Raw genomic sequence first — 23,370 nt, 5'->3', positions numbered from 1 at the left:
GACACCCCTTCCCTCTGTGTACCATGAGGCTGGCCGGAGGCAAGGAGTGGCTGGGCTGAGGACAGAATGTCCCAAGGACTAGCTCTGGACAGTGAGGAGGTGGCAGCTACTGCTGGGGACCTGCTATTTCTCCCCCTCCCACAATCTCCTTCCAGCCCTCCCTCAGGTGGTTTAATAAAAGACACAAAAAAACAGAAAGAAGGCAGGTTTAGAAAATAAAGTTTGTTGGGATCTTAAACATTTTGGATAAACCTAACAAAAAAATATGAACACACATTCAGGTTGCGGTGCTATGAGGAGTAACGTCATCTTATTTAGTTCCTTGAGCTATACACACAGCTGCTCGGTGATCGGTGCCGCCCTGGGAAAGGTCTGTGGGGAGGTTACAGGGTCTCCAGGAGGGAGCAGGGGCTGCTTCGCACAGGCTGCCCTGGAGCCCAGGGGGAAGGTCAAGGTTGGTATGTGTTGCTCAGACTTTGCAATTTGGCGTGAGGCTATCTGATGTCACGAACGTCGCGTAGTGGCGCGGCCTGAGGCCTGCGCTCTGTGCGCAAGCGCTTCACTTACACAGAGTGGGTTAGAAGCAAGCGACCGGCACGCAGGTGTTTGGCCACGGCAGATGGTAAATACGTCTTCTGCAGCAGGGACTCGGAGGGCAGGCGGAGGAGAATCGGTGGACAGGTCTGAAAAGAATTTGGCATGCACGGGATTAAAACAAAAATGTGGATGAGTTTCCTAGTAGTGCTCACAGTGCGTGGACAGCGGGCGCCGGCGGCTCACACAGTTCTGTCCGTGCCCGGCTGCTTCCTCGCCGCCTTGCCCCCGTTCACCTGGTCGACCGCCAGCGTCTCCACCTCGGGCTGCGCCTGCGGCGGGGCCACGTGGTGGATGCGGTGGGCCACCCCCACGTGGGCCTTGTGCTGCTTGTCGCGGGCCGGGCTGTGCTGCTCGCCGGTGCTGCGCTCAGAGGCGATGGGCGGGATGACGAGAGGCCGCTCTTTGAGGTGGACCTCGGCCGACTCCCTGGCCAGCAGGAACGGGGTGGGGTCGGGCATGGCGTCCACCGGTTCCCGCAGGAGTAGCTTCCGGCTCTCGGCCCCGAATCGGTAGACCTCTTCGAATTCCGGGTGCAGGGGCGCCGACAGGCTCTTCTTCATGCGGCGGCGCGGCGTCTCGGGCAGCTTGTCTCTGGGGGGTGCCGGCTTGTAGCTGGCCAGCACGGGGCTCCCCGATGGGCTGGCGTCCGAGGTCCCGCTGGAGCTCATGAGCTTCTTCTTGGTGGCGTGCAGCTGCGCCGTCAGGTAGGCGATGGTGCCCGCGCGCTGCTCCAGCTCGCCCGACAGCAGGCTCAGCTTGTGGCTCTTGACCTTCAGCTCCTCCAGGTACTTGCGCTCCCGCTCGCGCAGGGTGTTCTCCAGCACCGCGATCATCGCGTTCTTCTGCTCCAGCTCCCGCAGCAGCTCCGTGTTCTCCTCCTCCTTGGCCTTCAGCTGCGCTTCCAGCTCCTCACACCTCTTCTGCAGCTCACTGCTTCTGGAACACCCATCGCCTACAAGAAGCAGCCAAGGCAGCAAGTGAAGGACCCGCCAGACTGAGGCGGCACTGTGAGGCCCGGGGGCAGGCGAGGGGCAAGGGCCAGGGCCTCCGAGGGCGGGGGATGGCCAGGCCCGTTTCTGCGCTCACAGCTCTGGCTTATTGCATGAGACAATGTCTGGTAACTGCTTGAACTTCAGCGTTTTTACAATCTCAGAGGGTTAGACCTCACCAAATACTTAGGATTGAACTGGCACCGAATCCCTGTGTCTGCTCAGGTGGTGTTTACTAAATGCCTGCTACATTCAAAGCACTGTTTTGAAACTCAAAGGTAAAAAGGATTCTCCACGTCTAGAGCATAAAACTCTGCAGCTGAGAGGAGAAGCAAGGTCAGGCTATTGCCCTTCCCTTGCCTCTGGTCTCCTCTCTCTGCCTCTCGTCCTCTCTTGCTCCTGTGCAGTGAGGCGTCCCTGTCCCTGCGCCCACCCTGACACCAGGGCTGTTGTCGTCCCTGTGTGCCTGCCCTCGCCCCCCCGACCTCTGCTGCTGCAGTGACCTGCAGGCCTTGTCCCCAGCTGCCTGCGCCTCTCACCTGCTGGCTGCACCTAGCACCCTTGGCTCTGGACCTGGTGCCACCACCCTGCTTGGCCGTCCTCCTCACCTGGCCCCCTGTGAGCACTACTAGGAAACTCATCCACACTTTTTGTTTTAATCCCATGCATGCCAAATTCTTTTCAGGACCCCCAGGAAGTCCTTTCTAGACTCTTCCTTGCTGATCTGGAACTCACCTTGCGTCCACTCCCGAGTCAGTGTCTCCTGAGCTCCAGTTCTCCCAGTGATGCCAGACATGTCCCTCAAATCTAGACAGCCGCTCCCCTTCCCACGTCTCCATCTTCCCAGCCAGACAGAATCCAGACGTTCCACGGCCACCTCTAGCCCTCCCCTCCCCTACTCTGCTTGTGCCTGTCAGCTCTCGGCAGACTCATCCCTGCGCCTGCTTCCTGGCCGTGCTCTAGCCCCTCTGGTCTTCCCTCCACGCCATCTAGCAGTTAACCAGCTTGGTCACCCTCTAAATGTTCTCCTCCCCTGTTCACAAATGGCTCCTCGCCGTCTGACAACATCTGAACTGCCCGATGGCCTCCAGTTCCTCAGTGTGTCCCATGGTACCTGCTCCCACACGAACAGCAAGCACCCCCGCCGCCCATGCCTGCCCTCTTGTTCTGTGTCTTTACTGTAACTTCTGTCCCTGATCTAACTCCAGATGTGTCCAATCTCCTTGGACAACACTCACCACCCCAGGGTCTGTGCTGGACGTCCTTCAGAGCCTCTGTCTGTCTCTCCTGGCATTTCCCACTGCCTGAGCTGCAGCTTCTGTGACACATTCTGTCAGCCAGACCTGGAGCTTCTCAAGGCCCTACAGCTGACCACACTTGTTTCGGGCAGGGCGCGTGCAGGGGCAAGCTCGCCGTAGGCGACCTTGCACAGGTGCTCCTCGACTCACAATGGGGTTATGTCACAATACATCCCACGTAAGCTAGATATCATCAAGTGAAAAGTGTATTGTCGACATTCTCAACTGACGAGGGGTTTATCCGGACATGGCCCCATCGTAAGTCAAGGAGCATACTGAATACCTATCACCCCATAATGTCGAGAAATCAGAAGGTGAACCATTGCAAGTTAGTAACCGTTTGTATTTCTAAAAACCACGTCTATGTGTGTGTGTGTGCTTAATGTCGGCAAATGACCTCCCTGGAAAGGATGTTTGCAAAACTATTTTTCATAAGGCTTTTTTTCCCCACAAAACAAAAATGCATTCTACGCTGGGCGCAGTGGCTCATGCCTGTAATCCTAGCACTCTGGGAGGTGGCAGGACCACTCGAGGTCAGGAGTTCAAGACCACCCTCAGCAAGAGTGAGACCCCATCTCTACTAAAAATAGAAAGAAATTATCTGGACAACTAAAAACATATATAGCATGCCTGTAGTCCCAGCTACTCGGGAGGCTGAGGCAGGAGGATCACTTGAGCCCAGGAGTTTGAGGTTGCCGTGAGCTAGGCTGACACCACGGCACTCTAACCTCGGCAACAGAGCCAGACTCTGTCTCAAAAAAAAAAAAAAATGTATTCTAGAACAGTTTCAGAGGTAAAAAGAGTGACAAATACAGGACTGTAAATCCACCGGTGAGACCCAGGAGCCCGGCCACCAGGGCTGGCCCCTGCAAGCAGAAATGCTGACTGGGGCACACCAGCTCAGGCTCGGTGCCCACTGCCCTTCCCCTGCCCCCATGGGGCAATGGCCTGAGTCTGACATAGGACCCTCGCTCAGGTGGAGGAGGGTCTGCAACCTCAGTCCTTCGACCACATGCCCAGCCAGACGTGAAGATCTGGGCTTTCTCTCCCTCCAGGCAGTGCTGTACGGGCTGACAGACATCTGGAACACTTGAGAACAAGGCTCTCCCTGGGCTTGGCGCGTGTCTGAAGGGTGGATGAGGGGCAGTGCGTGAAGGCAGAAGGCCCTGGTGGTCAGGCGGGACTAGCATTTGTGGGCTGTCAGATGACACAGGTTCAGAGATGTTAAAGAACTTGCCAAGAGCACACAGCTGCTCCCAGTCAGAGCAGAGACTGTCGAGTAGTGGGTGTTCTTTTGGCTGTCCCTTACCATCCTAGCTGTGCCTTCTCCCCCTAGGGTGGCCCTGCCTCTGGACTGATGCTTGGCCCCAACTCAGTGGGTGCTCCTGGGCCAAGGAGCTAGTGCTCTTCTGTCCCCAGACTCTGGAGAGCTCTCTGGTGACTGTCCTTCCTGCAAATCAGCACCTCCTGTTTTGCCAATTTTCCACTTTTCATAGGAAGCTCCACTCCACCTCTTCCTCTACACACACACCCTTTCTAGAAATTCCATTCTCTCCCCATTAAGCTGCACGAACACTGAGCTGATGGCAGCAACTGCTCTTTGTTACTGAAAGTGGTATTTCCCAGCCTGCCTGAGCACTACATCACTGCAGCCTTTTTCTTCTGAGAGATGGGGTCTCGTTCTGTTGCCCAGGCTGGGGTGCAGTGGTGTGATCACAGCTCATGGTAGCCTCAAACTCCTGGGCTCAAGTGATCCTCCTCCTGCCTCAGCCTCCTGAGGAGCTGGGACTACAGGCGTGTACCACCATACCCAGCTAATTTTTTAGTCTTTTATAGAGACAGGGTCTCGCTATGTTGCTCAGGGTGATCTTGAACTCCTGGCCTCAAGCAATCCTCCCATCTCGGCCTCCCAAAGTGCTGGGATTATAGGAGTGAGCCACTGCATCTGGCCTACAGCACTTCTTAAACATAGAGATTCCCAGGCCCTCTCCCAGACTTTTGGAATCCAGGAGTCTGTACTTTTAACCTGTATCCTACAGCTTCTTAAGATTGGGCAAGCTTGGGGCACAGCAATGTAAAGCGATGATTTTCACCACTGGGGAGGGCTGGCGCCCCACCAGAACCGCCCGAGAAGCTTTCGCCACCTCGGCACCGAGACGCACCCTGCAAACTGCTACCTCCAGGACCCTGTTGCTGATGAGGGGACCGCACCAAGTGGGCGGGTGGCCTTGGGACTCAGGGTTGAGAACCTCAACTGGAGAAGCCAAAGGGCAGGAACTGTACTTTGCAGATTAGCCTGGGCCGAGAGGGACGGCAGTGAGGACACCTGGTTTCCATGAAGGACAGCTCCTTTGGAGGCTTTGGTTTTGGCAGGGGTGGAGGCTGGGGCCCACGACTCCAGGTTGAAATCTCCTCCTGAATTCCTGGAGGCCCAGTGCTGGCCTCAGGGACTGCGAGACAGGACCCTGGTGGTCTTTCTCCTCTACATGGGGACTCCTGTCCCAAGGCCTGAGAAGTCTGACTGTGCCTTCTCTCCCATACACAGACAAAAAGATGTGTTGGCTCCTGAAAGGAGCACTTAGGGGACTGTAATCTGAGGAACGCAAATGGAAAACTCGGGGCTCAGTAATATCCCGAGACTCCGGAAATAGTCCGTGTCTCTCACAAGGACTTGGACACTCTCATGAATAATAACTGCCCTTGGGAAGCCGATTTAGAAAGACGCATCTGGCCCCAAATGCGGACTCTGCGTTCTCTGCCTCTCCACCCTGCTCTGGGGAGCCCGCTGTTTGCAGCAGGCACAGGGGACCCTGGGAAGGCCCAGGTTTCTGTCTCTTTAGCCCCAGCTGCCGTCAGCCTAACACCCTTTGTGGTTCCCTGATGTTCTAGAGGATTCTGGTTGGGGGAAGTATTTCTGGGACTGCAGTCCAGAGAAAGATGGTCACTGATCCTCTGGGGGCATCTAGTTGTGTGTCACTCACCCAGCCGGTGTTTAGAGAGCACCTGCTCTCACCAGGCCCCTTGCTAAGCTATAGGGGACGGGGGCTGGGAAGGGGGTGTTCTGCCTAGCACTGCCGCTCCTTTTCCACCTTTTGGGTTTAACTCACATCTATTTTTACGTCCTGATCACACAAGAAGCACATATTCATTGTAGAGAAGTCAGAAAATCCAGAAAAGCATATAACAGACATTGTAAAGACATGTATCAATCAAAGAAAATAAAATCTCTCATCCCCCTGCCCACTGATAACCACTTCTAACACTGAGGGGTCCAAACATCCTTCTCATCTTTCCTTAGCCAGCTCTTGCCACATAGGAACTCTTCATATCAAGTGTGTTTTCTCCTAAGTGTGTAACTAGTGAAAACAAATGGTGCCAACACAAACCACAAAAGGAAACGATACTGTTATTAACTTTTGGGGAGGAGTTCTTACCTGTCTGTTCGGAACTTTTGACTGTCAGTTCATACGTCAAATCTAAAAAGGAAATTTTATACATTAGTTCTGTTACGGTACATTTCAAAACCATCAGCTCTGAGAATGCAGAACTGATTCCCATGATTAGGTAGCAAGTGGTGCCCAGACAGGGCAGGGTTTGGCAGCTCAGAAGCAAGCATGAGAACAGCAGAAGATATCAGCGGCCACTGTCCTTACTATGGTCAAGAGGGGACCCTCCTTTCCCCCAAGAACCCCTATCTCCTTTCCCCCAAAACACACATCCCAACAATCCAAAATCAGCGAGCAACTTGCTCTATACACTACACCTTGGTTATCCTTTCCAAACTGCATCGTAAATTCTAACCATTGTATTTCAACCCTTTACGTCCTCAGTATGCCAAGAAAAGGCTCCGGCTCAGTGCGTCCCCATTATGCGGTAATTCATGCGGACGCCTGTGAGGATGAGGAGCTGGCGAGAGCTGGCCTGGCCGGCTTCTCATCCAGCCACTGTGTCCCGATGACGGGCTCTGCTGTGCCACAGCTGTCCGTCTGTCTGCGGCCCTGGCCCCTGCCCCAGGATACCTGTGCAGTGTTGCTGCAGTCGCCGGATCTCGGCGTGCAGCCCCTTGAGTGTGCTGGCGTGCTCCCGCTGAAGGAACAAGAGGTTCTTCTGTGCACTGTGCAACTGGTTCTCCAGGTTTGTGGCTGCCATGCTGACATCCAGGTGACCTGTGGGAAACACAGACCCTGGTTGCTGTCCCTGACAACGAGGGTCCCAGGGTGGTCAGCTGGAAGAGGGAGCTGCCCTCCGCCTGCCCTCCTGGGCTCTGGATGCAGATGGCTGCACTCCTCCAGGAGAGAGAAGGAAACCAATGGAGCCTGGAGTGCAGGGACCTTGGGGGTCTACATTCCTGTCACCGCAGTGAGGCCCAAGTGCAGAGACAGAAGCCTCTGCTTCCTGAGCACCTTATTGTGTGCGTTAGTACCGCGCCTGGCACACGAGCGAGCTATGTCCAGTACAGGGTCCAAAGTCACTTCACTTGCTCATGAGGAAACAGGTTAAGAGCTGGATGAGGCTGGGGGGGTCACACAGCCAGTAAGTATGGAGCAGAGGTTCAAATCCGGGGCCCCCGATTCCAAATCCTCTCCTCGCCATACGCCACCTGAACTCAACAGACTCTGACCAAAACTACTCCTGAAAGATTCCCCTGACAAAGGAGGCCCTGACTGCTTCCTCGCAGGAAAACCCGGCCCCTGGGAATCGGCTGCAGGCCTCCGCTGAAGTGTCTGGAGCAGGCCAGAGTGCGAACGGGGCAGGGGAAGCCCCCATGCGTCACAGGGCGCAGAGGAGCCCCAATCCTTCCTGGGAACCCCCCGGGAGCACGTGTTACGGGGCCACGTGGTGGCTTCAGGAGCCTAGGACCCGTCCCCGATCCCTTCCCTCCCACAGCCCGCCCTGGCTTCCGGCACCCAACGCTCAGGCAGGGCCTTGGGTGCTCTGCCTTTACTGTAACCCGAGAAATATGGGGAGTCAGTCAGTCGTCCTGGAAAAGCTACCCGAGTAATTCAAGATGCCTTGCACAGCGCCGAAAAATACCAAGGATGAAATGTGCACTATCTGTTTACAAATTATTCTTGTCAATCCAAAGCCTCAGAGTCCAGTTTCTCTAATCTATGCCCGAGAACCCTCCCTAGAGAAACACCACGTGCGGCACATTTGTAGCATGGCACGATGGGATGATTTTGGAGACAGTGACACACCCAGGCTGTCACCACTTCCAGCGATACTGATTCCTCGTTATTCGTGAGGCCAGTGACGTATCTGCACACCAGCTCTGGAGCTAGAGACACTTCGAAACTGGAACTCGGGACACACTGTCATTCACAGGAGAACATTTCGCAAGGTCTGCTCAGGAGAGGCCACAGGGTGCGAGGGGAGCCTCAAAGAAGGAAGTAAAATGAGACAAAGCTCGAGAAGGGGAGTGAAAAATGTCACACCCTAAAGAGGACATTTCGGTCAGGGGCAAAAGGGACAAGAGAAAGCAGTGACTACCGGGAAACCATTCAGTTTTTGGTGGGAGCGTTCACTGGTGTACGCCGCCACAGGCAGAATTCTGCAAAGCCTGTCAGAAGCCTCAGAATTGACGTCTCTCTCAATTAGCAATTTAATGTCTAGGAATCTGCCAAAGGGAAATTAGTGCTGTTGTGTGTGAAGCCGCGGCTGTGAGAATGGTCATTCCGGAGCAGCCTGCAGACTGGAAGCAGACTCAGAACCCAGCGGCGGGGGCTGCTCACAGACCCGCGGCGCCCTTGCTGGGCCCTTGCTGGGCCCGTTTCCACGCAACAAAGGGCTGATTCTGACCTGCAGCTCACCTGGATGCCCGGCTGGCGATGACGCCGGAGCTCAGTTCCCATCCCGCAGGCCCTTCGGGCAGGAGCCAGAAAAGAAGTTTCTGCCTGAAATCGTCTCTCTGCTGTAACCGCAGACTCCCTGTACAGGCCGCGGGGCCGGATGCTATTAAATAGTTTCTACATGGAGCCCCCCAGGCCTGAGATCCCTGTCCTGTCTGCTCAGCGCATGGCCTGAACAAAGGAGCCAACTGCGGCCGAGGCAAGTTCGCGAGTGAGCTGTGTGTTAGCCGTGGAAGGCTCGAGCCCCTCTGACCTTGCCCTTCCCTCGCAAACCGCAATGCTTGGAAGCTGAACAGCCTCGCGCCAAAGGAAGGACGAACCCAGCGTGCTGCCTGAGCTTTCGGGGCACGACTGCGCTGCACTGCCACTCAGTAGCCCTGTGTCACTCTGGCGTCGGGTCCACCTCTCACCTGGAACGCTGGTCCTGAGATCTAAAGGGCCTTGGAAGTGGAACCAAGAGGAGATGTGAGCCGATACTGTAAAGGATGGGCTCAAATCCGAGATTCTGTTGGTTAGTGGGAAATGCAGAGCCCATGTTTTAGGGGCTTGCCATTGAAGAGAAACAACAATTTAAATTTGATCCAGAACTTAGTGGGTCTAGGAGGACAGGCCTGGCGCCTCAGCCCCTCTCCAGCGCTCTCCCCAGGTGCGCACCTGGGAGTCACCTGACCCCAGAATCGTCCACGCACCTGGGAGTCACTTGATCCCAGAATCGTCCACGCACCTGGGAGTCACCTGACCCCAGAATCGCCCACCACTTGTCTCCAATCCATCGAGGTTTCCCAGGGCTCCATCTTCACGACTGGTTCTCAAATCCATTCACTTTCCCCAAGGCCACCATCACCCGAAACACTGCAGATTAACCTCCCTCTCTGCCCTCTCCCGCCTGCTCCGTTCCATTCTCCACACAGATTAAAACAGAAATTCAAGACTGCTTAAAAACATTCAACAGTTGCCACTCCTCTGAGAATCGAGCAGGTTCGCCCAACCCTGAGACTGGTCCTGCCACCCCCGCTGGTCCTTCTCCCACCCCCAGGATCCCCCCACAGCACCAGCCTTGCTCCAAGTGCCCCAATGGGCCGTGCTCTTCCCACTTGGTGGCCTCTCATGGCCCCTCCTCTGCCCAGAACACCCTTCTCGGCCCCTCTCTTCCGCCGCCCACCTTTCTGTTTACCTTTTGCATCTCAGCGTAAGTTCGCTTCCTCCCAGAATCTCTGGCCCCCCAGACTAGGCAAGGCTCTGCAGGCCCACGGCACGCGACGTGTCATGCCCTGTCCCCAGTTTTCGCTAACTGCCTTTGTGTGAGGGTCTCTAAGTGTGAGTCCATCCCTGCCTGCTCACAGACCACAGGCTTGCCCACCGCTGCCCCCGCCCCAGCACAGCGCCTGGCACGCAAGAGGCCACGGCAAGCACTCGCTAAACGAACGAGCCCAGGTGTCAGTCTCTCAGTGACGCCAGAGGACATGAGACCTTCCAGGGCTGAAGAGCCTTTGCTTCCATGGGCTTCCTACTTAGGCGCTTAATTTACAGGCATGCCTTGCTCAAAGAAAACGTGGTATGCTAAAATATCCTAAAACTTCAAAACAATTTCCCCCAGCCCTGACAGCACAGGATGAAGTGTGCCTGCACGTGGAAATAAATCGCTTCCACGGTCTACCACGGGGAGCAGATATGTAACCTTAGTGGCTACCCCATCCCAGTACTAGTGTGGAATTAAATTTCATTTATAACATTTAAATGTGATTTAAAGGAGTATGCGTACTCTAACTGCCTTGGTAAACCCGCAACTTTGAATCGTAACTACTCTATTCCACGAATGCACCGTGCTGCCTACAGAAATAAAAATGTGTCCTTGACGCTCCCATCATCAGGGGCACACGGTACGGATGAGAAACGCAGGGAGCGGGGAGAGTGTGATTACATAATGTGCCCAGTGCGCAAGCGAGCTCCGTGACACCACTGGGAGTCCTGACCGCTGGAGGACAAGGATCGTCCACCTGGTGACATTCACTGTCCATCTCCCCTTCTTCCTTACTCAGTGCTGACTTAAAAGGCTCCAACGTGGAGATGCCATCTGTGCAGGGCACTCTACAGTTGTTAGGGCACACCTGAACAAGACAGGTCCTCCTGGGGCCAAGGAAACGAATCACATCTCCAAATGGCATCCAAATTACTAAATTATTTTCTAATCAGCCCAAAAGGATAACAATATCACTGGCTTTCTGAGGGCAAAAGAGTGCTGCAGTTTGAAAGACAGTGATGTCTTCAATTTTTATCCTTAGCTGCTGCTGCATGTAATCACCCCGATGATTTAATCCTTCCAGCAGTCTGATGTGAACGAAGCTACGGAAGCATCCTGTTTAGGCCAAGATGACACCGCAGAGAGATACAGATAATTCCGAAGAAGAACGGACTTGGTCCCGAGAGGCCTAATTCAGCAGTATCTAAGACACTCCAGGAATCAGAGACACGCAGGAGCACTCATGACCGACCCTAAAAGGGTCAGCGTGACGGATGAAAGCAGGAATGCAGGGCGTCTGCCGCTCATGAATGACGCACGCTGCGGAGCAAAGGCTTTCACCCCATCCGAGTTGCGTGTCAACAGTAATGGAGGGCGACACTCACAGAGCCCGTCTTGCAAAACACTGTACCTTCTGTGTCAAGAGGACACATACTACAAATTGTGGGCTCTCTGTGCTGCAGCCTTTTGTCTTGAGGCAATCCAATTTTGTTTCTAAGAGTTGCTGGGAGCCATCAGCAATTTTACAGTTATTTGCTCAACCAAAGGCAGCACAGCCTGGACACTGGTCCTCTTCTCCCCTTGGAGACGCTGCCCTCAGCTGCACAGAATGGCGTTCCAAGTGATTATCATGTCCAGGGCCCGCCACAGCAGCAGCCAGAGGGCCAGGCCCACACTGGTGAATATGCACAGCTCTGCTAGTTTTTGTCCCCAAAGAACTCTGGCAGAAGCAATGCACATGGGCACTTAGCCTGCTGCCTCAGTTACCTTGATTATGACTCAAAGGTTAAGCCACATATACATTTTTTCCTGTGGTAAATTCACTAGGTGTTAAATTTCTGTTACTTTACTGTTTACAAGTTCAGAAAATTAACATTCGAACAAGGCTTTCCCTTCCAAATTCCGCAGAGGTAGGCTCTGAAGACCTGGCCAAGACAGCTTCCTGGAGTGGAGCGGAACACGGCTGCCATTTCCTGGTGACACTGCGTTTTACAGGAGGGGCGGGGAGAGAGGAAGGGCCCCGACCTCACTGGGCCTGCTCTCTGGCAGCATGAGGACAATGGCTTCAGTCTTATTCTCATCCCAATCCAAAAGTGCTGTCCCTGCCTCTCTTTCAGGGCATCGTTATGTGTAAACGACAACATGATAATTCTGTGTTTGGACCATCTCAACGTGCATGAGCACAAAGCGCTTTCCTGTCACCTAGGTCGTTGGCTCTCACAATGTCTCTGAGGGAAGAGAGGAAAATGTCCTACTGAAGAGAGAACACAAACCAAGGAATGCATCTGAGCCTCGCAGCTTCTCCCGGCTCTCAGGCTCTGTGGGTGACCATCTTGAGGCCTGGGGCAGATTTAATTTCCTGTGGAAACTCAGATGCTTTCCAAGGTGTGCACATCAAATCTCTGATACTCCGAAACTGCAGGGGAAAGACCAACAGTCCACGGGAGGGAAGGCAGCGTGCCTCCAGCACGGCACAGGCCACGTGCCGGCCTCGGAACAGTGCTGCTCGTGTGGAGGCCGGCTCCACTGGCCGTCTAGACTACGCGTTAGAGAATCACAAGGCACTGCGGACCACCCAATACAGCAAACAGACTTGCTACCGAGTCTCGCCTGTAGCACTGGCAAAGTTTTCCAGGAAGCTGGGTGAGGGTGAGGCACTCTGGGCCTAGCCAGTGCCCTTACGAAGCAGCAAGACTAGCTCAGGAACAAAGAACTAGGTATCCCACCCTGTAGCATGTGTGTCCTGACTCCCGGGATCCCCACAGATGCCCTGCCCCAGGGCCAGGGCCACACTCACACTCTTCCTCTCCAAGGCCAGGCTGACAGGAGCCCTCTGGGGGCTGAGTCAGCAACAAGGCTGTTCTGGGAAAAAGCAGCACTCAGCTCGGCCACCGGCTGCCAGCCGCTCTGATGCTACTGTGGGGAGGAGCCAAAGCCAGACCTATCTTTTCCCCTCTTCAAAATACACCTTTTCCTTTCTTGTCTCTCCTGTGCGCACATATCTACCTTCCTCCGATGCTCTTGGGACCAAGCCCACAGCCCTAGAGGCCCTGCCAGGTCAGCCTGGCCTCCCCTCCCCGCTCTGTGCTCACTAACACTGGTGTCCTCTGGACCCTGGCCACACCCCTCCAACACAGGGCCTTTGCACATCTTGTTCCCTTGTCTGGAACACTCTTGGCAAACCACCTCCTGCCCCCCGGCCTAATTAACTCCCATCCTTCCCGCACATCTGAACTCAGCATTACGTGCGTGCTTCAGATAATTTTATACACCTCATAATGGTACTGAGTGGAGAGCTAAACCAGAATTACATTGCGTTAATCAAAAAGCACTGCAGCAGCATTGATTTGGACATGACTTCATCCCATAATTTCTCGACATGTCAGAAGTAGTATTTTAAAGTATCTGTAAACTACATTTCTTAGACTAAAAGAAATGGAATGTCTTTGGAAGTAAAGGGTCTCACCATTTAATACTGGGAAATGTCTTTGTTTCTGAGCAACCAAAAGCAAACCTATCTTTTAGCTGAACACAAAGCCTGTGGAAACAGGGTAATAATTTTAGAATCTGAAAAAATAGCACACCAGTACTCAGGTGGTAGCTGTGAATTAGTTATAACAAGCTATTTCAGATTCTAGTCATGAATAAGTTATAACCCATTCACATTCGGTCCTCTCCTGCCCCGGCCGAGGGGAGGAAGCCGAGCCCTGCCGCCCTCTCCGTGTGCGTTCGCAGAGGCCTGCCGGACCCCGCCGCCTGGCCCTCAACAGAGCGCAGCAGCCCAGCGTTGTGCACAAGGACCTCTGAGGGCTTTTTCGGAGGAACTTTCTGTACGCTCTGGTGTCCTACAGCTTACGCACTGCCATCGAGAAAATGAAGGCTGGCCAGGGAACAAAGGCAGCAATTGTAGTGATTAAATGTAAGAGGAGAATAAAATGATCCCTAGCAGGGACGTGGTATTTTCTAAGTAGATTCGTGGACTCAGAAAATGTTGAGAGTGAAGAAACCTGCAAAAGCAGCCATCCAACAACCCTTTTGTTTCAAAATTAAGAAATCAAGGCCCAAAGAAGGTTTGCTTAGCACAATGAGATAAAGAGAACGGGGTACAGACACTTGAAGAGTTAGACTGTGTTTGAGGTTAAATCTGAATCCTATCTTGTCGCCTAAATCATTGTGATACCGGACTCATAGGGTTGCTTTACATGCTAAATGCAAGCAGGTATGCTGTCTGCCATACAGTAAGTGCTCGGCACATGTTAGCTATATTATTTTTATGTAAGTATTGGCCAACAGTTCGATAAATATACCTCCAAGTTGTTTACTTAGTCCTACTAGGGTATTTCCTGAGCATCATCTAAGTATGGAAATGAGCTAGCAAAGAAAGTCCAGTTATTTTCAAAAAGGAAAACCTAAAAGCAAATAGAAGCATTTTCTGGTGGCCTTTATCCTCCATTTTCACTGGAAAGGAGCCACTCAGGGAAGCAAATGAAGAGAGGTAGGCAGAGCAGGCGCCCTGAGGGACAGTAAAACCTACTTCTTCCTTTGAAACAATCTATAGTACTCTACAAGAGGCTAAAAAAAGGTCCAAGACTAATTAGGCCATCCACTCTCGATCCAAAGTCCCTGCTTTTAAGAAAGGAACGTTATCATCTCTAAAAACGAACACTGATGTTACTCTGAATTCACAATACCCTGGATAAATAAACTGTTTTGCGCTGTAGGACCCTACTATTCCTACTTGTACATGTGTTTAAGAAACTCAACTAGTAAGTGATGTGAAAATCCCAAGGAGATAGGGCAGCCAGAAAAAGGACATCATTTCAAGGAAGGGTAAGGATTCAACAATGACTCCAGGAGTATTTTGGTAAAAACAGTGGACACCATTACAAAACGGGAACAAAGAATGTTGACGGCAAAGGTGCAATTATTTTTTAGAGAGACAAAAAATCTTGCTTATTAATTATTCTTAAAGAATTGGGTTTTTTTAAAACCTAATAAAAATGGGTGTGGTTAAGAGCTTAGCCTGGGAGTCAGAGAGTCTTGGGTTCCAGTTCTGACTTGGCCACATTCAGCTGCAACCTAAGTCCTCACCTTTCTCTCCTTTAACAAGAGAAACAATCATAGTACCTACAAGATGTAGTGACTGGGAGGATAAAATGAGATTTCTCAGATAAAACATTTAGAGTATGTCGCATTATTGTAATAAGGTGGTAGATGAACTAAATTTGGACTCATCCAAATGTGAGAACTTTGGATAGAGATGTTTTGTAGGGTCCCCTATTCTCTGGGTAGGCAGCAGACATCTTCTTTTAATAGGTTAGTTTCTAAAAGCTAAAAGGAAAACTCTAGTGGAAACAAAAAAAAAAAAGTCTTGTATTTTGCAAGGTAACCACCACACAAAATAATCTGAATGTCAATAAGGGGTGAGCATGGCACATCTAAACTATGCAATAATTAAAAATAACGGATAGTTATTGACAAGGGAATATGTCTATGACAGGTTAAGTTTAAAAAAAGCATGTTAAAAGCTACATGCATATCATCACATTTTTGTATATGTAAGTAGAGGAAAAATCTAGAAGGATATATACCAAAATGTTAAAAGCATTTATCTCTACATGGTAGACTGCAGGTGATTTTTAATTCTTAAAAATTCTATTGGTACAACCTAAAGCTTCTTTAATGATGAACACATATTACTTTATAGTTAGAAAAAATTATAAAGCAATTTCTTGTAACAAAGATAATCACTAATTATCGAGTAACAAAGTAGTATCAAATGTTTTAATATTATTATTCCAAGGTTATCATGGATTGCCAGAATTGCGACTCGTTTATAGGCACCAAGAAGAATTAATGGGAAGGCAATTTTTACAAAAGCAACAATTTAGTGTCCCCAAGATATGTAGAAAATGACAATGATGAACTCTTAGGTACCTCCCCCCCACGCATTATACATTCCTCCTCTGACATTATCCATCATAAAATACAAGGCCCATCGACAATTCTTTAGACACCGACAGCCATTTCCTTCTGAAAGAACGTACAGCCTAACATTAAAGTTATAATAGATGTGATTAGAGAGATCGGCAATTAGACATGGAAATAGGATACGCGTCCTGTCTGGGAAGTCTGCAGTCACCGGAGGCCTACATGACGGATTTATTAACCGGGTTTCTCCGCACTCTGATTATCTCCTACTGTAGGAGTTTCTATTTGGCTTCTATTTAAAAACCATGTCACGTGTCTGTACACCGATAAGGCCTTGGCCCCTCTGTGTGAAGCTGTCTCAAGAAAGCAAGTTAGTATTTCAGTTTGCTTAAGGGTGTCTCTAAGTGGGCTGTGCAGACCAAGGTAGGCAAATGCATGAGTTCCCACGGTCTCCTATGGTAACTTCCAGGAGTGCCCTGGGCCTCATGGAAGATTGGGTTAGTAATAGCCGGGATGCTGGCACCCTGTGGAAGACCCTACCCCAGGATGTGGGGCCACCAGCACCCCATCTCCTGACCCTCAGAACCAGGAGGGGTTGCTACTCAGGCATGGGCATGTGCGTGTAGAGTTAGCTCAGCACTTTCTATTTCAAAGAGAGCCTCAGAGAGCAGTTGCTTCTAGAGGAGGAGGTGGCCAAGTGCCAGGTGGGGCTGTGGTGGCACTGCTCTGCCTGCATCCTCCTCCCGCCCTTTCTGGGCAGCCCCCAGCAAGACTGCCCTTTGCCCATCACCCAAATGGCCTTGTTTCATGGGCTAGAGCTGGAAACATTTGCAACTGAATAGAAATGCCACGTGTGAACTTCTAACAAGCTTGTCATTTACCAAAATGATCCTGAGCCAACAATTTAAGGACATAAATATCTCACAACTTACCAAATAGTAGTGACATTTTCTTTTAATGGAAAGGAAAATAAGCAGTTCCTATCTAATTAGTGTTTCTATTTCCACGTCTGATTGTGATTACTACAGATTTTAATTGTCTACTGGTTGATAACTAAAAGATACAGTGACCCCAAATGCCAAACTGTCTTTTCACACTAATGAAAAAAGAGGTATTTCTTAAATCTTAGCGCTTGATCATCAAAATCCAAACTGCAGCTCCCAGGCCAAGAAGACATGTTCGCTTGCTTTAAAAATCTCTATATGGTCTGCCAAACAGATGAACCATTTCAGCTGACTTAACTGATATGGCTTCTTTTATCCATTTTGTGGGTCTGCCTAATTATGGTATAGGTTTTAAAGAAAGAAAGTTATTCATTAACTGAAACTCTATATACTTTAATTTAGCCATACTTTCCCTTTATTACTTACAAAAAGCAAAAGAGGCAATTGTTTCATTAGCTATAATAAAGCATATTTTGCTAAACTGGGCATCTGAGAAGATGACTGTCACCTATAGAGAAAAGAGACTTTGTCCTTGTGATATAGTAGAAAAAGCTCTGCCTGGTCCCAGCCATGTCATCTTGGCCAGCATAAGAATTTGGCTATGTGATCAAGCAAAAATAACTCCTCTGACTTGCCTGTCTACAAAATGGGTCCACACTGATTACTTCACAAGAGTTTAAACACGCAGGGCATTAGAGATCTTGAACATTACTAAAACAGTCCAATAACAGTCAATTCAGTAAGTCAAGTCACCATGACCAGGCATTTAGCCGTTACATACCTTTTGGTGACCAATAATATTTATTTTTATTGGGCATTTATTTCTTTGGGGTAACATAGCTTAAGTACCACTATTTTTAAAAGAAGATAAATAATTTTTTAAGATGGCATTTACCATTTCCCTAGGTCTTCACGTCCTAGAACCTTTTTTTTGATGGCTTTAGCATGTCCATTTATGGCTGTCTGACCCTTGCCTTTCCATCTAGCAATCTGCCAGCCCCAACATGGATGTTCAATTCTTTAAAAGTTTCCGTAACCTTCCTGTGAGTGTAGAGTAAGTGAGGCACATTTACTGAAGGCATTTCAGACTGGCTCCCATAAAGTTCTTTCTTCTCACAATCATTCTTTATTATGTCAGGGAACAAGAGAACTCCCAGAATCATATATTCTAGTTCTTTAGTAGGTCGTGCATTAAGTTCCAGGAAAGGAGAAACACTCCCCATAAAACATCTATCCATTAAGAACGTCTGTCCTTTAAAACACACCAGCAACTCTAAGGTCCAGACACAGCTGTCAGTGTGAGAATGACACCAGGTACACAGGTTCCGTGTGTTATTTTAAGGCTTGTCTCTGCAGCCAATCTGGATCATCTTAGATCAACGAGCCATTAGTATACTAACCAGTAGAAATAAATGAAAACCAGTAAAGGAGAGCAAAATGGGAGGCAGGACGGCTGTATTTCATAGATGACATATCACCTGTGGGAGGAGAGCAGGAGGAACTGGGGAAAGCAAAGCACTCATTAGGATTTTTCAAAGGCTGGGATGCAATCCAGTACTTTCTTATTCTTACCATGCTTCACCTGTTAAAGGTCACTATTTTTCATTTGCACTTTTGTCACATTTTCCCATTTGTACAACTGTCTTTGTTTTCTTCTTCTATTTGCCCTCATGCTCCCACAATGGGATTAATTATAATCCTTGCTTAGTGACACACTCTTTCAGGGCCCACTTTTATTTAGATACTTTTATTAATAAGCACCCACTGTATCCACATTTTTGGGACTCAGCAATTTTGCTTTAGAGGGCCCATATTTCCCATTTGAAGTAAAAATTCTGAGGTTGATGTTTCAGCTGCTTCTAGTTGATCCAACTATGATGATGCCTATTGGTCAGGCAGGAGCCTGGGCGATTTCTATTTCCTCCTAGTTTTCAGAATACGCAGGATGGTCACCTTAGGTCACATGTTGTAGCCATTGTCCTTGCTGGTCGAGGGAGAGTAGGAAGCAGCTTCGATGCCAATGACGCAGTTGCTAAGTTGCTACACACACGACCCACAAGGCCTTCCTGCTGGCGCTGCCCTGCTTCTCAAGGGTGTGATCACTGCACTGTGAAGCGTGGTAACAGCGATTGTTTTTGACAATTCCGTCCTAACACAGCCTCTGGGTAGAAAATACTCAAAGGCATGTTTTAATCATGAAAAGCTGAAAAGCATTAGTACAAATAGTAATTATGGCTACTATTTACCAAGTGTCCTTGTGCCAGGCTCATAGAAATCACTCACTTTGTGAAACAATCACGCCAGATAGGTAGGATGATACCCATTTTTTAAAGAACCGAGGCTCGGAGGAGTGAAGACACTTGCCTAAACCTACAAACACTAACGAGTGCACATGGGCTAACCCGTTTCCAGAGGCTGCCACCTTCCTGGCCGTGTGCCTCCCTGAAGTGTTCTCCAATTCAAAACCTGCAGTGTTTGGAACCTGAAGTTCCCATGCAGGTAAGGATGAGCTGCCTTCCCTCAGAGAGAAATGGTCGGTTCTGGTGTTTTCTGTGCATTCTGGAATGTTCAGTCCAAGCGTGGCCATTTAAGAGTGCAGTGGCAATGCTGCTGCTGACGGTGACAGTAGTTGCCGCCTGTCAGTGTTCACTGTGTGCTAGGTCCCGTGCTGAGGCTTCCAGGCCATAACTCCTTAGATCTTCACATGCTCCATGAGACAGGGACCTTTTGTTTCCCCAACCTTACATGTGGGGAAACTGAGGCATAGAAAGCTTAGGTAATTCGCCTTATTGAGATTAGACATAAACTTGGTATTTTCCTGGCAATTTGTGGATCCCTCTTCCCTTTTTAAGGAGGGAGAAACTATGCTAACATAGGCCTACATTTTCTTTTGTCAGAAAAGATCTGATCCTTTACTCAGAAATTCTTTTAGCTGAATCTTAAAGCATTCAATGACAAGATTTTACTAAGGGGTAAGCAAGGTTCGCCATCGGTTGTAGTTCAGTTGAAAGTGGACGGTACAGATGAGATGTACTCAATCCATGAGCTGCTACAGTGACATAACAGGGTAGAGATTAACCCCAGACTCTGGATCCAGACTGCCGTGGTTTGAATCCTAGCTCTGCCACTTATTAACTAAACCACCTTGGGGAAGTTAAATATTAACTCCCTGTGCCTCATTTTCCTTATCCACAAAATGAGAAATTAGTACCTACCTCATTAGGTGTTGTGAAGACTGAGTTTAATCTAAAGAGAGGCTATCCAATAGAACTTTCTGTGATGGTGGAAGTATTCTATTCTCTGTGGTCCAATAATATAGCTACTAGCCATATGTACCTATTGAACACTTGAAATGTATGTGGCTCATGTGTCTGAGAAACTGAGTTTTTCATTTTATTTATTTTTATTTGGATTAATTAAAATTTAACTATTCCCATGTGGCTGGTGTCTACCGTATTGGGCGTACAGATCTAAACCATTTAGAACCATGCCTAGAACTGTGTGTTTGCTATTGTTATTACTTCAATATGGAGAGTCACACAAACAGGTTTCATTTGCTCTCAGATAAACCATTACAGAATCTGCTGTGGCCTGTTTTCACTTTGCACTGCAGATCATAATTTAACAATTTTAACGGCCATTATCATCATACTAGGCCATTTTATGTCTTCATAGCATTTATCACTATCTAAAACTAGGTCATTTATCTTTCTTACCTTACTAGCATGTAAACTCTTAAGAGAAAAAGCACTTTTCTGTCTTGTTGCCCGCTATATCCCCAGCACCTGGAGTAAGGAATGTCTCTAATAACCGGAGCTGGCCCTTTAAGAAAGGGTTTGCTACAGTAGTTGAAAATTAGTGATCCCACTCAATGCATGCCCCTCATTAGGTACTGGACTATGTTTTGTGTTGGTGAGCATGAGAGCACGTGGAAAGATTTTTCTTACTGGTGTGAGGACGTGGCAGAGGGACGGACAGCTAGTTTATATGCATGCCTTTGGGGCACTGGAGGTAGTGGGAAAGCTCTCAAACAAAAAGACTAAAAAATTACCAAGCCATGCAAGAGTTAAACAAAGTTTCTTTTTGGTGGAAAGGAAAATATGGCCTTGTTTAGGACCTTTTGTAGGAATCTTATTTGGTGTAGCTTACTGACCCCCAGAAAACGTTTTTCTGTTAATGAGCCAACCATGTAAACTGTTGGTGCTGACACCGTGGTACAGCATCAGCCCTGAGACGTAGCTGTGCCACGGGTAAACTGAGGGCTCAGGTCATGCTTTATGAACTTTTCGGTGGCACTAAGAAGCTCAGAAACTCAGGAGATGCTTGTGCTGAGCTTTGATGATGCTTTCCCTGGTCTGTGACAAAATGAGAAAAATGAGGACAAGGCAGTGAGTCTCCCATAAAGCTAACTTTGCTTGACTCAAAGGAAAATTATTTTCATTTTAGAGTTGCCAAATTAGAAAATGCACTGTTCCATGAACTGCAAAGCAGTCGAATCACCAGGAGCTTAACATCATAATTGATTTTGTTTTTTAATTTGTTTTTTGAAGTTTACAAGGCTTAGTATTATACAATAGGCTGGGCAATCAGTCCTCCCGTTAAATATGCATCTAGAGGCTAAAGATCAAGCCAGCATATGTTTCTAAAGTGCTCACTGTGTACTTAGTCCTATGCTTACAATTTATTTGGGGATATGAGACTCAGCCACTAAAGTACAAAGAAAACAATATACAATTAAATCCTCATGAGATATACACCGAGGACAGGAGCGGGGGAGGGCCGTCCGTGAGGTCTGCCCATCGCCGCACCTGCAGCTGTTTACCTGCCCGTCTCCTGTACCAGGCTGTGGAAACCCCTGCACTGCAGGAGCCACGTCCCAATCATGACGGCATTCCTGGTACCTTACACGATGCCAGGCACATGGAGGTGCCTAGTGAATGTTGAGTGAAGAAGGACTGGAGTGAGAAAGTTTTATTCTGAAGAGGGTGGAACTAAGCTGAGACTTAAAGGATGGGCAGTTTGGATAGGAGGAAGCATTTCTGGTGAGGTAAATAGGAACGAACTTTTAGAAGTAACAGTGAGACCATTAAGCTATCTGACGTGGAAAGAACACTCTGGGGAGTGGTAGAAAACAAGGTTAGATAGAAAAGCTAGTGTCAGATTTAAGTTGCATATTGAAAGCTACTCAGAAAAGTTGAGATGGAAGAGACTGGAAATGGGGAAAAGCTGAGTTTTTACCCAAGACAGGCAAAATTCCTACTTAAGGGAACTTGGTCTGGCAGCGAAGATACAGGACGAAGTAGAAGGTACCTGCAGTAGCAGCACAGCCTTCATCTTGAGGGAGAAAGCGTCAGCACGGAGCCACCTTTTGCTGAGTGCCTACGTGCCACACGCCATAGGTTATAAACGCGCAAAGGAGTAGATATTATTATCCTCATTCTACACATCAGCAAACAGGCTTAGAGGGGTTCAATGCCTTCCTCGAAGTCACAGCTCATAGTAGGTAGGGCTGGGACCATCCCAAACCAGTCTGACTCTGAGGCTCGTGCATCTACACACTATATTGCTGTTCGTTAATGAAGATGAAATGTTGCAACCCACTAAGATGTAAAAGTGCAAATTCTGCAAAGATAGGACACTGCTCATCCCACATTCCAGTTGTTAAAAGTTCCCTTCTGCCCTTTTCTTTCTCTATGTTTTAAGTTGTGAGCTGCTCAGGTCTACTCTTGTGCTTAGTGCTAACGGAATGCCAGTGCTTACTTTTGAGAATGCTGCGTGTGAAGAAACCCTCAGAATAAGAGAAAATGTTTTTTCTCTCCTAAAGCTGCAGAAAAGCAGACACTATTCTTGGTTAAGAACCTAGTTCTATTAAAGAACTACAAGCATACTCTGCTACTCGGTGTGGAAATGAGTGTAAAAATATACAATTTTTTGTTATTACCAAACATTTTAAGATATCTGGGCTTTAGAGATTGTTGCCAAATCCTTTAAAATATAACCTTTAACTTCTAGAAGTTTGCTTTCTAAATTCGTTGCCTTACTTGATAATTTATTGGCTTAACAATATAATTTGATGTGACATCTTTTTGAAGATACACAAACTTTTAGGGTTTTCTGGTTAGCTGGAGAAGCTTGGAATTTCTCCTTACAGAATACTAAAATAACTGTCAATGCTGACAAATTCTTTATTCAAATATAGTGTGAGGCTGCCTGTTTAAATCAACGGCTGGTGCCATGATCCACTCGGCTGACCAGAACGGGGAGTAAGGAGAGAGGAAGACGGTGACTGTGCTGAGACAAACGCAATCTGGCAGAGCGGCAAGAGCAACCTTCAGGTGGGTCTTGGTGAGGAACCGTCTGCTTCTGCAATCTGACCCTAACCTGCTTACGCCACCATCAACATATATTGTTTTTTTTTTTTTTTGGAAGAGACTTTTTCCAAGTAGAAAACCACTTTAAGATTTACCAGCTCAACACTAATTACTTTAAGTTCTCCAATATATTTGTGCAAATTACGAAGTT

The 23,370-nt window shown here is 48.8% G+C and overlaps 1 protein-coding gene across 1 annotated transcript in view; it reads right to left on the bottom strand.

Moving 5' to 3' along the window:
• Nucleotides 1-203: 203 nt before the first annotated feature.
• CCDC92 (coiled-coil domain containing 92) overlaps nt 204-23,370 on the bottom strand; it is a 32,117-nt gene continuing 8,950 nt past the window's right edge. Inside the window, exons 2-4 of the mRNA XM_012663433.1 lie at nt 6,904-7,050; nt 6,319-6,360; nt 204-1,549 (exon numbers count right to left, since the gene is read on the bottom strand). Coding sequence (XP_012518887.1) covers nt 777-1,549; nt 6,319-6,360; nt 6,904-7,033 — 945 coding nt within the window. The 5' untranslated portion in view covers nt 7,034-7,050 and the 3' untranslated portion in view covers nt 204-776. The remainder of the gene's footprint in view (nt 1,550-6,318; nt 6,361-6,903; nt 7,051-23,370) is intronic.

This window comes from Propithecus coquereli, unplaced genomic scaffold (assembly GCF_000956105.1).
Source record: "Propithecus coquereli isolate 6110/MARCELLA unplaced genomic scaffold, Pcoq_1.0 Scaffold81, whole genome shotgun sequence".
In the NCBI taxonomy this organism is placed as follows: Eukaryota; Metazoa; Chordata; class Mammalia; order Primates; family Indriidae; genus Propithecus; species Propithecus coquereli.
Note: the sequence above shows the minus strand (reverse complement) of the source record. Positions and strands in the feature narration are given on the sequence as shown.